We start from the raw sequence: 15,134 nt of genomic DNA, 5'->3' as shown, positions 1-15,134 counted from the left end.
TTATAGGGATGGGCATTCCAAGCAAAAATAATATTCGAAAACTGTTTAATTCAGAAGATAGGCTACCTTAACTCAGGATATATAATTATTGTAGCATGATGAAACATTAATATAATAAACAACCAAATGACAGCACTCATAGTCCATCGATTAGCAAAAAATAAACTGCACATAAGGGGGACTTTTACAAAAAAAAAAAAAAAAAAAGGAACCCCTAAAGGTAATAGATGCATGATAGGAGGAAAAATATATTTCAATATAACCTGTCCCAATTATATCCTTGGGTAATGATACTGTATATAAACTGTGGGCATCGGGATACGGTTATTAAAAAAATGGGGCACTGAAATCGCTTATGAACACACACTTGTTTTTTACTTTCACATTCAATACCACACATTTTACAAGATTTGATGTTTGTCAGTGGTGCTCATGATCTGGAAATCATTCATCATCGGCATTAAATAATTTCTCCTTACTCTGTTCATGTGGTAGACTCTTAAAAATAAAGGTGCTTCATGATGCCATAGAAGAACCTTTTTGTCTAAATGGTTCCATAAAGAACCTTTAACATTTGAAGAACCTTCACAAAAGGTTCTTTGTGGGGATGCATCGATTCGATAATCAGGATCGTATTGGCTCTGATACTGGCATTCATTTGTTATTTTGCATTCAAATTAAGTTATCTATATGTAGTAGATTGTGTTTGACACACAAAAGATAGACGATCAGGTCAACATAGAGAAGTATAGAAATTCTACATTGAATAAAAAAAAAAAAAAACTGTGCTGGTATCGGATTAGATTGGTATCGGCAGATCCTCAGAATTTTCGGTATGGGATAGGATCAGTTCTGAAAAAATTATATCGTTGCATCCCTAGTTCTTTGTGGTGAAAACAGGGTCTTCAGATAATGAAAAAGTAAGAAAGAGATGGTTCTTTAAAGAACCTTTGACTGAATGGTTCCTTGTGGAACCAAAAATGGTTCTTCTATGGCATTGCTGTGAAGAACCTTCTGAAACACCTTTATTAGAGTGTAAGTTAAATGTTTTGCACTGTAGCAGGCTACTGCTAACCATGTCCCTTTAATCGCCCTTTAGAACACGTTATTTGTTTTCTGCCCCTTTTTGAATATGGCTTCAGCCACCCCTTTTACCAAGTCGTGGTTGTTTGTGGTCTGCAGAGAGCGCTTATTTGATATATATCATCCCAAGATACTGTAACTGACCGTCATATTCTTTTCGCAAGTCTTTTTTTATGCCACACAAGTCTACAATGTGAGACAATGTGTTCTTCTGTTGTCTTTGACAGTTTTTAGGTGCGTTATTGGCAGTGCCACCCTCTGCTTACATGAATGTGTCACCACTACGTCAGCACAGAAAACATGGGGACATTTTTAAAGACAATAATTGCAAAACCTAATCGATATTCAATAATTAAATCAACTAATCGAATATTCAAAAATAGTTACCCATCCCAACTTATTTACCACATGTTTATAAAGCTATAGCTCATCACATGATCATGGGCTTATCAGATCAATAAGGCTGCAATCTCGCACCTGCAAAAACTGACTGAAATGTCATATTTTATCTGATATTTAAACAGAAGCAAACTACTTTGTAAAGTTTGAGTTTGGGCATTTCAAATAAAATAATATTCGTACAGTAAACAATAACAAAATTGGTCTAAATAATAAAGAGAGCAATGCTGAACCATGCTGTATGTTTAAATCATCATAATCAAAGTTGAAAGTGGAACAAGATGAAAGCACAACTAGTTTTAATAGGATGGAGTACTGGTGGGTATCTATAGAACAATCGAGAGCGAACACCCATTAAAATGAACATCATTTCACTAACAGTGAAATTGGACTCTATTCTATGGAGCGGCATGCTGACTCTTAATACTTTTTAAATTGATTTTCATATAGAACTCCCACAGGGGGCAATTCCATTTCCATACGAGCTTGTGTGGCACTCTATTCACTCAATTAATCGCATAATAAGATCAATTTCTGCACCAAGAGAAGTCACACACCAGTGTGTTCTTATAAGAACAGCTTAGTGTTTTATCCTATTTATAGCAAGCTCCGAGTTCTGTTATATACTAGTATAAAAACACAGAAAACATGGCTGGAAGGATGTAAAGAAAAATGGCAGCATTTTAGATATGTCATCCCCTGAACCACAGGAGGGCTTAGAGCAACACTGTAATTTACAAGTTTGGTGATATACAATACTGCAGAACCCTGCAATTGTCTTTGAGAGTGCATCCAAAGAAAAGAGGATTCCTAACTTTTTCCTAATTTTTATTATCTTAATCCCTACTAGTCATTCTGTTATTGACAGTGCAAAAATATGAAAAGATATATTAAAGTATATACAGGCCTTTCTATAAATTGTTCAGATGTCTAAATAAACAATGTTTCAATGTATTCTAAACGGACAACAATAATTTTACAAATAAAATAAAGTAAAATATTTGTTTATTATGTTTATTATGTTTTCTAAGGCAGGTTAAAATTAAAGTTCAACTTAAAGTTACAGGTTAAAAAAAAGTTAACTGTAAAAATGCTTTGGAACAAAGCTTCTCTGATTTTTTTGGAGGGATTCTTTGGTGAATAGAAAGTTCAATAACAAAAAAATAATAAATAACCTTTGAAATTCATGGTATGATTTGAGACGTTAGCCATGAGACCCAGAACAGCTGTTAATATTTTGAAGCAGTGAACACTGCTACACTTACTTGAGAAAAGGTAACATTAACTTGCTGACAACTCAAATGCACAATGATTCAGTACAGCTAAATCATTGAAAGGCTTCTCTTTAATTCCATCGACTTTAATTGTGTTTGTATTTATCTAATCTTATTTTTTATTTCTTATATCACCCTTCACAGAATGTGATCTGCATTTTTAAACTTTTATTAAGACATTATTTAGTATGCTATTTTAGAATGTATGCATTTAGTATGCATTCTGTCTTCCTAATGGAGGACGCCATGTTAAATTCTGGTTTTACTACCAGTAAGTACATTTGGTCCCCACAATGTAGGCAAATCCTGACCTACAAACACACACACTTTCATTTCCCTAATTTACAACCACATCCCACAGAAATACCCTCAGAGAGGGTGTTACAGTGTTTTAATCAAACCACTACACATTCACACACACACACGCACACACACACATACGGAGTACAATTCCAGGGCATAAATCTATTAATGCTCCACTGTTAGCATTCATTTTGAGATTTGGAGGAATCCCTTCATTATAGCACTTAACACCTCGAAGGACTATGTCCACTGAGACCAGCACTGCACACAATTTATCACCGGGAGCTTCAATGAAGCCACACACACACACACACACACACACACACACACACACACACACACACTGCTATAAACCAACCTACAATAACACAGACCTGAGAGCCAAGAGCTAGAGTACTAATGGATATCAGCACAGCAAATTGCTCTCCCTCTCTGAAGACAATCCAACAATCCTGACAGCAAAAAAGCAAGTGAAAAGACAGTACTGCCTTTTTTGAGACTATCAGCTTTAAAACAAAAATTCCCAGGCCACGCCAACTTTAGCAACAGCCCTGGAGGTGCACCATCCAAGCAGCAGGTGTTGCGCTGTGATGAAATTCATGAGAGAACACCAAGCTAAATTACAGTTTAACTGACATCACACGCTCACTCTAACAAGCCTATATCATCAAGAGATTTCACTGATGATAAACTGATGAAGCCAAGGTTCATTGCAACTGTCAGTCACAAAAAAAAAAAAAAAAAAAAAACTTAATAAAACAACAAGAGAGGCACTAATTAACAAAGGCTTCTCAGGTGGATGTGGTTATGCTAGAAGAGTGACATCATAATGTGACTGCTTGTGAGGTAGGCTACTTGGCTCAAATTGACTCAATGTATTCTTAATAAAATTATTAATAAATAAAGTATATGTATCTGACGCAACCTTGCTCGAGGCAAAAAAAAAAAAAAAAAGTCATTACTTTATAACTATAGAGGTGGGGATTTTAATTAACATATTTTTGGACCGAATAAAGATTCATTCAGTGGCTCTTTCTGCAGGCTGGTGGAGACAAGTTAAGTTTCTTTTGTGTCAATAATGAGTCATTAAATCATTTAAGGGTTGTTCACAATGACAGTGATTGGCAGTGACAAAGCAACCGGATGTTATTAATTTTCAAAAAGAGAGAATGAGTCAATTTATGCAAAAGAGCAGCAACAGATCTGGCAACTAATGTTAGGATTCCAGCAAGTGATCCAGCACCTGATACAAGGAAAAATGGGAACAGCTAGTACCAACAGTACAGTGTGAAAATCTGTGACTCTAAGTGATTTAATCATTGCCAATGTAAAAGGGACTTTGTTTATAGTCGTTCTTAAGTGAATCAAGTCTTATTATCCTTGTATCAATCTACGTAAAAAAGACAACATACTGTAATAATAGCCCCAAGTTTCAATTATATGATTGTCATAAGCTATTTTTACAGCATTCTTAATTCTACAACACAAGACAAACTGAAGAAACAATATGCCGTCTGTTAGCAAATATTCAACTGAGATGATTAGTTCATTCATTGCACTCAAGAACAAAGCATCCCAGTTTATTCATGATCGAGATGTTCCTTCACCAAGTCCAAACGCTATCTGCAAGACATGCTAGTTCACAGGATGCACTAAAACACTTTATGCTTGTTCTGTAGACAGTTTAAGGAAGGTAAGCAGTTAAGCTCTTCAAATGGTATTTGGGAAAGATTTGTTGAGGAACCAACACTTTTAACAAAACACCAATGGATTTCACTTTGCATCATTTTGGTCAAATATTTAACATTCATGCTTTTCATTTTAATCAATTTAAATTGTATTTGTTCAAGTTTCCTTCAAACATTGCGCATTGGTATTGTCGAAATTCTCAGATACACACACACACACAATTTATAATATTATATAATATATATTCGTTTTTTGTGCTCAAAACACCCTTTGAAGGCCGCAAGTGTGTTCAGTTTAGTTTATGCTGGACCTGCATTCCAATATCCCCCCAAAATATCAATCAATAAATAAATAAAAGAAACAAAATAAAATCAAACAAACACACTTGTGTCATACTGGGATCTCCTCCAAACAATTCAAGACACTGTATGACCATGTCACCTCTTATTGTGAAAACTGTAAGTTAGTGGCTGATACCAAGTTTCATATGAAAATGCACTCGTATGCAGTTTCATCGTTTATCGGTTGATAAGCATGATAGCTAGCCTCGCTCTAACTTAAACCTGCATTGGGTGAACAAAGGCGAGGTCTGTGAATTAGGATGAAGATCCATTTAGATCCAAGGAACACTCTGCCATCCAACGATTTCCCACTAGGTTCATTCCATTTCTGTCTTGGCACACATCGCTAGTTCTTGTTGATGATGGTCGCTCTTTCTAAATGAGTTAGTAATATGTAGCGCTCTACCCCCACCTGCCGTCGCGTGGGCAGTACCAGCCTCTAAAACACATACACGCATCACAAGACTTTGGCAGCCGATGTTCAAGTTCAAAGACGCGCTTGAGTCACCGGAGCCGTGTTTTAAACTGTATACATTCACCAATGTGTGTTTATCAAAATCTTAAATCCCCCATAAACGCAACCTTAATTTGGGTTAGAAAATAAACCAAAGAAAATAAGAATATAAATGCTTTATGTACAATAAATGTATATATATATATATACACACACACACACACACACACACACACACACATACACACACATTTCTCTGTGTGTAGCCTATCCTATATCCCATGTAGGCTATACTTATACTTATATCACTGTTGCCCATGTAAATTGCGATGTAAAGCAAATTGCATTTACATGTAAATGCAACACAAAAGAAAAGAAAAGAAAAGAAAAAAAGTTTTGTCTGAAATTATCATTAGATCAAATGCAGTCCATATCTTAATGTAGCAAACGCTTCATCTCCTCCAGAACACCCCGAGAAACGTCTGCAAGAATTCTCACGAGTCTATGATAACAAGTGCAAACAGGGATGCTTTGCACTGTTAATAAAAGGTAAGCTTAATCTATCAAAAGAAATGTTTTCTCCAAAGGGACGTGCCCAAACTGCAAAGCAGCACACAACAAATCCGCCCCACTCCTCGTACGTCCCCCTCATTCAGATAGACCCCTTCAGTGCAATGGCTAAGAACAAGTCCATTTTCTCACACTTCTCACAATCACGCGTCCATACCTTGACTGCCACCGACGAGCAATCCGAGGAAACAGAGGACGGTCCGGATCATCTTGAGCAGGTCCTGATGGACAGCGGCCAGTGCTCGAAGTGAGTTGAACAGACGCTGGACGCTGGTTCTTCCTCTCCGCGCGTGTCAGTCGCTGGCGCGCACGAACTCGCTCGCTACTCACTCACTCGCTCACTGTCTGCCACAGACGGGATCTGTTGAGGAGCTGGAAGCAGCTGACTCGATGCAGCACTCTTTCAAATGCGCCCAACCAGCCCAACCTACCAGCAGCAGTGCATCGCGGCAGGTAGAAACCAATGGCCATCATCAGTTCAGTCATAGGTATCGATTACAGAGCAGACCCACGTAAACAGGGGGGTCCTGAAGTAACATATGAAAACTATATATATAAAAAAATATATGTATTTTTTTCACAGTTCAACAAGATATGATATTGATCGGTGAGGGTTTTTAGGTTAGTCCCAAATCATTCAACATTTGCATCTATGTGTCTATCTATCTATCTATCTATCTATCTATCTATCTATCTATCTATCTATCTATCTATCTATCTATCTATCTATCTATCTATCTGTCTGTCCGTCTGTCCGTCCATCCGACTGTCTGTCTGTACATCCATCTTTTTTTCTTCTTTTTTTCATAACTGTTTTGGTCACTGAGCCATTTCCCTTTTCAGGTTGTTTATCTAATTTCAGAAATGTAATGTAACCTAAAACTCTCCAAAGACCTACATATTTGAGTCATTACATCAAGCTACATCCATTAAGTTGGCCCCTTAAGGTCAACTTGATGTTGGGCAAAATACAACACCTCTTTCATAATGATAAATTAGGGTGTAGAAATTTAAGCGAACACAATTTTTGTGGTCCCTGTTAACAGGTGTGACTCATAACTCTGCACTGGTTAGAACATGATAGTAGAAATCACTAGCTTAAACTGCAAACCCCTGCTAATTTAACATACTGCACTGCATTTCTAGAAATGGTTTTTGTTTTTTGTTTTTTTACTCATTGCGTCAAGTGCATAAATTCACACACAAAAAAACTGGTGACAAGAAAAATATATGCGACTTTAAAAATACCTCCATTTCACCTTGACATAAAACATACTCCCTGCAGAGAGGATGAGTTTCTGGAGGAGAGGCTTAGTGTATGTTTAGGTAAAGCATGGCTATGGTTCTGTTTACCGGCAGCTTAGTGCTGTTTGTTTATCTAAGGAGATGTTGCAGGCACTGTCACGGAAAAAGCTGTTGCATTAACGCAGAGAGGAGCAGAGCCATGGCAATGAGCCACCTCATACAAATCTGGAAAGAACAGCATTGATTTAAATAAAATCTGTCAAATACCAGTTTCAGAATTAATGAATCTAAATGTATTTTTTTTTGTAGGCTCATATAATGTACAGTTAGAAGAGCACAGCAAAAATGTCAGAATCAAAGTACAAGGTCTCAGCTACATCAAGTCCCGGTGGATGAAATGCTTGCTTGGTCAATTATGCCACAAAATCTGAGAAGCAGAAGTTTCTCTCCACAATGCACATAGAAACTTCACCAAGTACACTTTTTAAACTTTTCTCTCTTTTTTTTTTCTGAATACTTATTTTATGAATTTTATGCCAAACTCCTGATCGCACGTCAGTTGTGCTTAAAGGTGAATGCATTTAGCAAAAAGAAAAGTCGTTGAGTGCAAACAATCACATTTTATTACGATAACAAAGGATTATTCATAGGGCTCCCACACTGAAAGGTTTGTGGCTGAGTCTAAACTGATAAGAATAGCTTTGACTCCGCAATAATGTCTGAAAAATGTCCTCAAGGCTGACGTCCCGCTACTTCAGTCAGCTGAATAAGCCATGCTCCTTCTAAGATCTAAACATTTAATGTATCTCAAGCGAATCTGTCAGGCTCCTTGTCATTCTGTTTCATGGATATCTTGTGATCCATTTAGAACATAAATAAGAGGGAAAAAGAGAATATATAAAACAGGAATGATTTCAAGTAGCAATTTCAAGTGGCGACTTAAAAGACAGATTTCATTCTTTATTCATGGCTGCATGGTCCACTTCTGTTGGGACACACTGATGTTGATCATTGAAATAAATCACATTAATGCTTATGAGAGACTCTTTTTGATGTTTGCAATCCTTCTAAATAACAATATACATTTACATTTAACGTTAAGTCATTTAGCAGATGCTTTTATCCAAGGTGACTTACAAATGAGGACAATGGAAGCAATCAAAACCACACATAACATCCATTCTGATTTTCTATGAAGACATTTTGAATAACATCTCTTTCATTTCCTGAAGGGCTGATTGAAACGGACAGGACAAATGCATATTTGGGCGTAATAGATTCAACAGTTGTTTTCCAAATTAAGTTATTATGCCTATTATGCTTAAAAGCTCAATGATGAAGAGGAAAACCTCTCAATTTCAAGCTCGTCTGCCCCTGACAGACAAAACACTTTGTAGCTATACAGATAACATCATTAATGATTATAAGTGGAATGAATACTTTGTCACAGTCAAATGCTCAGCACACAAGTCACATAAAAGGGACTTTAAACAGGACGCTGAGACACACAAACAGTGTAGATATGAGATTAATGACTCAGGGAGAATGAGAGGCTGTGACTGAGGGTTCCTGCGTATCACAGACCAGTTCAGAGCATTTTCTATGCCTATGCCTGCCTGAAGCAGAAAATCATGAAACAGAATACAGGCCATAGAAACTTCCTACATGCTGGACTATATGGCCCAAAACGCAGAGGTGGAAGAAAGTCTGAATGTTGATTTAAGATCAAATGTACTTTCAGATCAACACCGAAATGTGCTGTCAGAGTGAGAGAGAAAACATTGAACTGAGAGTTGCCAAGTCTCTACATACTGTAAATCATCAAAGTGTTTCTTTTCTTTTTCTTTTTTTTTCTTTTTTTTTTGCATGAATTTCCCATTAAAAAATAAATTAATAAAATAATAGCAATTCAGTGGTTTTTACAGGGTCACAGTCAGTAGGCAAAACATTTTTAAATAAATACAAATTTTATTCAAGTTCAAGTGAAATATCTTCAAAATCAAAAAAAGTCCATTTTGAATGCAGTTTCTCTCTGCAGATCATCTCTGAAATATATATTTGAGTTTAGATTTAAAGTGTCTCTTTATCGTTTGTTTATGATGTTATAAAGTATACAATCTTTTTTATGTCTGTTTCTCAGTTGTTGAGAGAAGTATCCTTAAGAGAACAGATCAAGTTACACTTACTGTACATTTTCAGTTTCAGTATGATTTTTTAGTGACATTAAAACATTAACAGTGTAATGTTTTAATGTTTAAAGTTCACATTGTTATACAGTATTTCATCACATTAACAATTTCCACAAACAGAAAAGACTGTTAATGTTTCTTGACTTTTGAGTGTTACTACTGTACATCATGGTTTTGCCAGCTTCCCTCTTAAAGGTCCCATATTGTCAAAGTTAAAATTACCTGGCTTTTTTCATAATAACTGAGGTTTAGGGGATATTTAATTACCATATACATTTCAAAACAGTTAGTCCACAGTAAAATGCACACAGCCTGCTTAAAGTAGCTGTTATTTTTCACGAACCATTGTGATTTCCATAAAAAGTTGATGTCAGAACTACACAGTGTAACCACAGCTGTCATCCATTTGTTTGTCTAGAAGTGGCAGCAGATGTGCGATCAAATTTCTAATTTAAGGCTGTGTTATGTAGACTCTGGCACCCAATATCACAACTAGATGATATTTTGAGCTCCTTACATAGCAGAATATGTGCTGGTTTGAGTGGGCCGCCTCCAGTCTCCCCTTTGTTTTGCTGCCTCCAGCTAGCACTGTGATGTCAGCTGACCCTAGTTACCTGTGGTTGGCCTGGCCGTGCGTCACTCAACAGCAGGCCAATCAGAAGAGAGGCTCATGAATATTAATTAGACAGGCTAAAATTGACCTGTTCTTAGCAGACCTCCTGAGAAAGGTGGTTTTTGATAATTATACCGCAAATATATATTCTTAAGGACATCAAAACCTTAAATAAAACTCCAGAAAAGTATACAATATGATACCTTTGACTCATGTTGCATCGTTCACACCACATTGCTTGTAGAACGCAGAACTCATTCCCATCACGTCAGACGTCAGTGGCCCCATGTCCTTACGGCCTGTATGCTCAGAGACAGAGCCAGAGAGCTGAGACTGAAGAGGAGACACATTCATCAATAAGCCATTAGCAAGCCTGGAGTGAGCATCTGCAGCTGAAAGCTCCTTCTTACAGCCTCATTCACTGTCTATCCATTGATCCTAGCATGTGGTAACTGAGCAGAAACATGGCCGCGATATCAGTGACACCGTCACTAAGCCACTGACCAGGTGATTGGCCATAAGGGAGGGCCATGAAAACTAGAAGGAATAATGATACCGATCTGATGCTTTGTGAGACATAAATGACCTGTGAATGAAGGTAGTAAAGTAAAACACAGTAATAGTAATGCCACTTAACATCAGTTTACATTTTTGTTTTTCCCCAAAATGTGATATTTTTTAGGAAACTCTATTGATTATGTAAATCATTTATAATATATACTATTCTTCAATATATATATATATATATATATATATATATATATATATATATATATATATATATATATATATATATATATATATATATATATATATATACAGTACAGACCAAAAGTATGGAAACACCTTCTCATTCAAAGAGTTTTCTTTATTTGCATGACTATGAAAATTGTAGATTCACACTGAAGGCATCAAAACTATAAATTAACACATGTGGAATTATATATGGAATTATATAAATAACAAAAAAGTGTGAAACAACAACCGTATTTTTTGGACTATAAGTCGCACCTGAATATAAGTTGCATCAGTCCAAAAATACGCCATGATGAGGAAAAAAACATATATAAGTCGCACTGGACTATAAGTCTCATTTATTTAGAACCAAGAGAAAACATTACCGTCTCCAGCCGCGAGAGGGCGCTCTATGTTGCTCAGTGTAGGCTACAGGAGCACTGAGCAGCATAGAGCGCCCTTTCGCGACTGTAGACGGTAATGTTTTCTCTTGGTTCAGGTCTCTTAGTTCATTTCTCTTGGTTCATGTCAAATTAATTTTGATAAATAAGTCGCACCTGACTATAAGTCGCAGGACCAGCCAAACTATGAAAAAAAAAGTGCCACTTATAGTCCGGAAAATATGTCATATTCTAGGTTCTTCAAAAAAGCCACCTTTTGCTTTGATTACTGCTTTGCACACTCTTGGCATTCTCTTGATGAGCTTCAAGAGGTAGTCACCTGAAATGGTCTTCCAACAGTCTTGAAGGAGTTCCCTGAGAGATGCTTAGCACTTGTTGGCCCTTTTGCCTTCCGTCTGCGGTCCAGCTCACCCCTAAACCATCTCGATTGGGTTCAGGTCCGGTGACTGTGGAGGCCAGGTCATCTGGCGCAGCACCCCATCACTCTCCTTCTTGGTCAAATAGCCCTTGATGCCTTCAGTGTGACTCTACAATTTTCATAGTCATGCAAATAAAGAAAACTCTTTGAATGAGAAGGTGTGTTCAAAATGTTTTTCTGTACTGTATTGTCTCTATATGTTTTTTTCATGCATGTTTTTTCTCTGTATGAATATTTTTACAAAAATATGAATTAATATATTAATAAAACATTTATATTAATACTATTATTCTATCATTGCTCTCCACTTCTTTAATCCTTAAAAAAAGAAAGAAAAAAAAAACTTTTTGTGACATATGGTATGACAAATCAAGTGTGACCAGGCAATCATGAGCGACACAAGAATGGCTGCATATATTTTAAAGAACATCATCACAGAGGTGATAACTACTATGCGCCAACTTGAAAGACATATGGCCATCCATAAATGTGTTAACACACACCGCACACAAATAGGCGAAGCAGCCTGAACACACATAACCCTTCTAAAAATTTCTTTTGACACTTTAGATATTTTATTCTTTGGAACGATTACGTTTCAGGCTTAAAAGTATAATTTAAAAGTCACATTTTACCACATATAATTACACCTAATTAACTATGACGGGCAAATTAAAAGATGTTGGCAGTCTAACACACCAATTATGATGACATTTTTCCTCTTGCAGAGATTGCATTTAATTATGCTCTTTCCTCTACCTCTCAGAAACCACACCACTGCAGCACAAGGTAATTTTTTTATCAGCCATATATATATATATATTACTTTTTTTTTTTTTTTTTTTTTTTTTTTTTTCTATTGAGTGTTTATGCAGTCTCTTATCATTCTTGTCACTCACCATGTCTTTTCCCAAATGACACTTGGGAGTTTGTGCAGCCAGAATACAAGCTCTTAAAAATCTGTCCATCTCTGTGGCACAATCACTCTCACACCTCACTTCAGTTTATAATATCAGATGAATTGATATAGTTTGGATAGACCAGCCTGCATACAGTAGTTTGACTGTTTGTTTCAAGTCACCCATATTAATAACCTGATTATAAACTCGAACAAATAAAGCTTCATAAATAATCAAATTAGCATTTTGTTCAGTTTGAGTACCTGAAATAATGGATGGAAATTCAGTCATCATTTACTCACCTTCATGTCATTCCAAATTTGAGCTCTTTCTTCTATGGAATACAAAATGTACATTTTAGACAGAAATATAAACTGACACACTGTGCTAGTTCTATATGATGGACATTTCTTCCTATTGTAACTCCTCTTAATTCCTTTTCCCCACCCACACATTGGGTCACACATCTCAGGGGTCTATAGTTTCTATGATGCCCAGATCCGCCCCCAGCCTGCCATCAACCCCCAACTGTGCCCTGTCTGTAATCTCAGGTCTTAACCAATGCAAGCCATAAATTGTATCTGTCATACATATCTGTATCCCTATACTGCAGATTGCATGTATTCCTATATTCTAAATTATAGTCATTATATGTAATTGAACAACAAATTAGTCAATATATAAAGGTCGCTACAGCAATGCATTGCCTTATAATACTGCTCTGAAATTCCAAGCACTTGCCACTTTTGTGTGTGGCAGAAAAGAGCCTTTTTTGGTCTAAACATGTATATCATTTTTTGTCCTTTACCTTAATCTACTCAAACTACAAATTGTAATGTCTAAAAACATTACAAAACAAACAAAAAAACAAAAACAAAAATCAAACAAACAAACAAACAAAAAAACATATTTCCATGTTTATTTTAACATAAACCACACATATTGCATTTCCTCAGAGATTGATTTTGGATCCTTGTGAAGTTCAACCAATTATTATTATTATTATTATTATTATTATTATTATTATTATTATTATTATTATTATTATTATTATTATTATTATTATTATTATTTTGAAGCCAGAGTTGCAAGTAGTGCTCGTTGTTTTTATGTTGAGATGCAGACTGACATTTATGAAAAAAAATGAGAGAGACAGACACAGAGAGCTAGAGACAGAAATAGGGGTGTTAGATGGTAGATAAACAACTATAGTCATTTTAAACTGTGATTAAAAAAGACAGAGCACAGTCAGTGTGATGGACATTTGCGTGTTCTCAAGGGCTAAATGAAGATGGATGAATGATTTGCAATATTATGCTCACAGAATTAGACTTGAGATTCAAGCCCATCTACAGTCATTATCAATGAACCATTTTTAATAGTGAAGGTGTTGTCAGCTGGACAGGTTAGATTTGCTGAGATTGTATTTCCTCCCGCTGCACAAAGGCATAAAAGGTAATTCTATAATGATTCACCATTTTGCTGAATCCTATAATGGGAGATGTTGTAGGCTATCAGATTGGCAGAGTATTCCAAGTCGATCATAATTAGAAATCATACAGTTCACCATTTCATCCCAAGGGACAAAGCATCACATACACATGCTTTAATATCACCTCAAAGAGAAATATTTATTTCTTTGTACTGAAATACATGGGTCTGTGTCTCTAAAATGCTACAGAATTAACCCGCATGTGTTCAAATGCTAGATAAATCCAGCATTGCCTGTAAAAAAAAAAAAAAAAAAAAAAAATGTTCACCCCGACATGCCACAGAAAAAGCTGTTTATCTCTTTTAAAGTCATATTTAATACATGCACAGCAAGAATGCTCCATTGTGCAGGCACAGCTAAATGACTTTTATCGTTGTAAACATTTCTCTCAAAAACACTTGTTAATTTAATATATATTCAAAGTTTAAAGTCAAGAAGATTTTTTTTAAATGTTACGAAAAAAATGAATAGCAATGATACATTAAATTACATTGTTACAACACTGATAATAATAATAATAATAATAATAATAATAATAATATATATATATATATATATTATATATATATATATATATATATATATATATATATATATATATATATTTGCAACAATTAAAATAAAATAATGGAAGTGCATTAACATGGTTTTAAATCGTACTTATATGACCGCCATCAGTTCGTAGCAGTGAATGAAGATGTATCATATCGATAAAAAAGTGCAGTATGGAGTACATCAAGGCTCAGTACTAGGGCCGCTACTCTTCACGCTTTATATGTTACCCTTGGGAGATATCATCAGGAAACATGGTGTTAGCTTTCACTGTTATGCTGATGATACTCAGCTCTATATTTCTTCACGGCCCAGTGAAACACACCAATTTGAAAAATGCATAGTCGATATAAAAAACTGGATGACGAGTAATTTCTTACTGCTAAAATTCTGAAAAAAATTAATTTATAGGACATAAAAACTATGCTTGTAATAACCTAGAACACTGTTTAAGACTTAATGGTTGCTCTGTCAATT

General features: G+C 35.7%; 1 protein-coding gene across 1 annotated transcript in view; it reads right to left on the bottom strand.

The window, feature by feature from the left end:
* LOC113108469 (neural cell adhesion molecule 2-like) overlaps positions 1 to 6,570 on the bottom strand; it is a 179,652-nt gene extending 173,082 nt beyond the window's left edge. The window contains exon 1 of the mRNA XM_026271619.1: positions 6,271 to 6,570. Coding sequence (XP_026127404.1) covers positions 6,271 to 6,322 — 52 coding nt within the window. The 5' untranslated portion in view covers positions 6,323 to 6,570. The remainder of the gene's footprint in view (positions 1 to 6,270) is intronic.
* Positions 6,571 to 15,134: the final 8,564 nt, after the last annotated feature.

The sequence above is a fragment of the Carassius auratus genome, chromosome 9 (assembly GCF_003368295.1).
Source record: "Carassius auratus strain Wakin chromosome 9, ASM336829v1, whole genome shotgun sequence".
NCBI lineage: Eukaryota > Metazoa > Chordata > Actinopteri > Cypriniformes > Cyprinidae > Carassius > Carassius auratus.
This window is presented reverse-complemented; position numbering and strand designations above follow the sequence as displayed.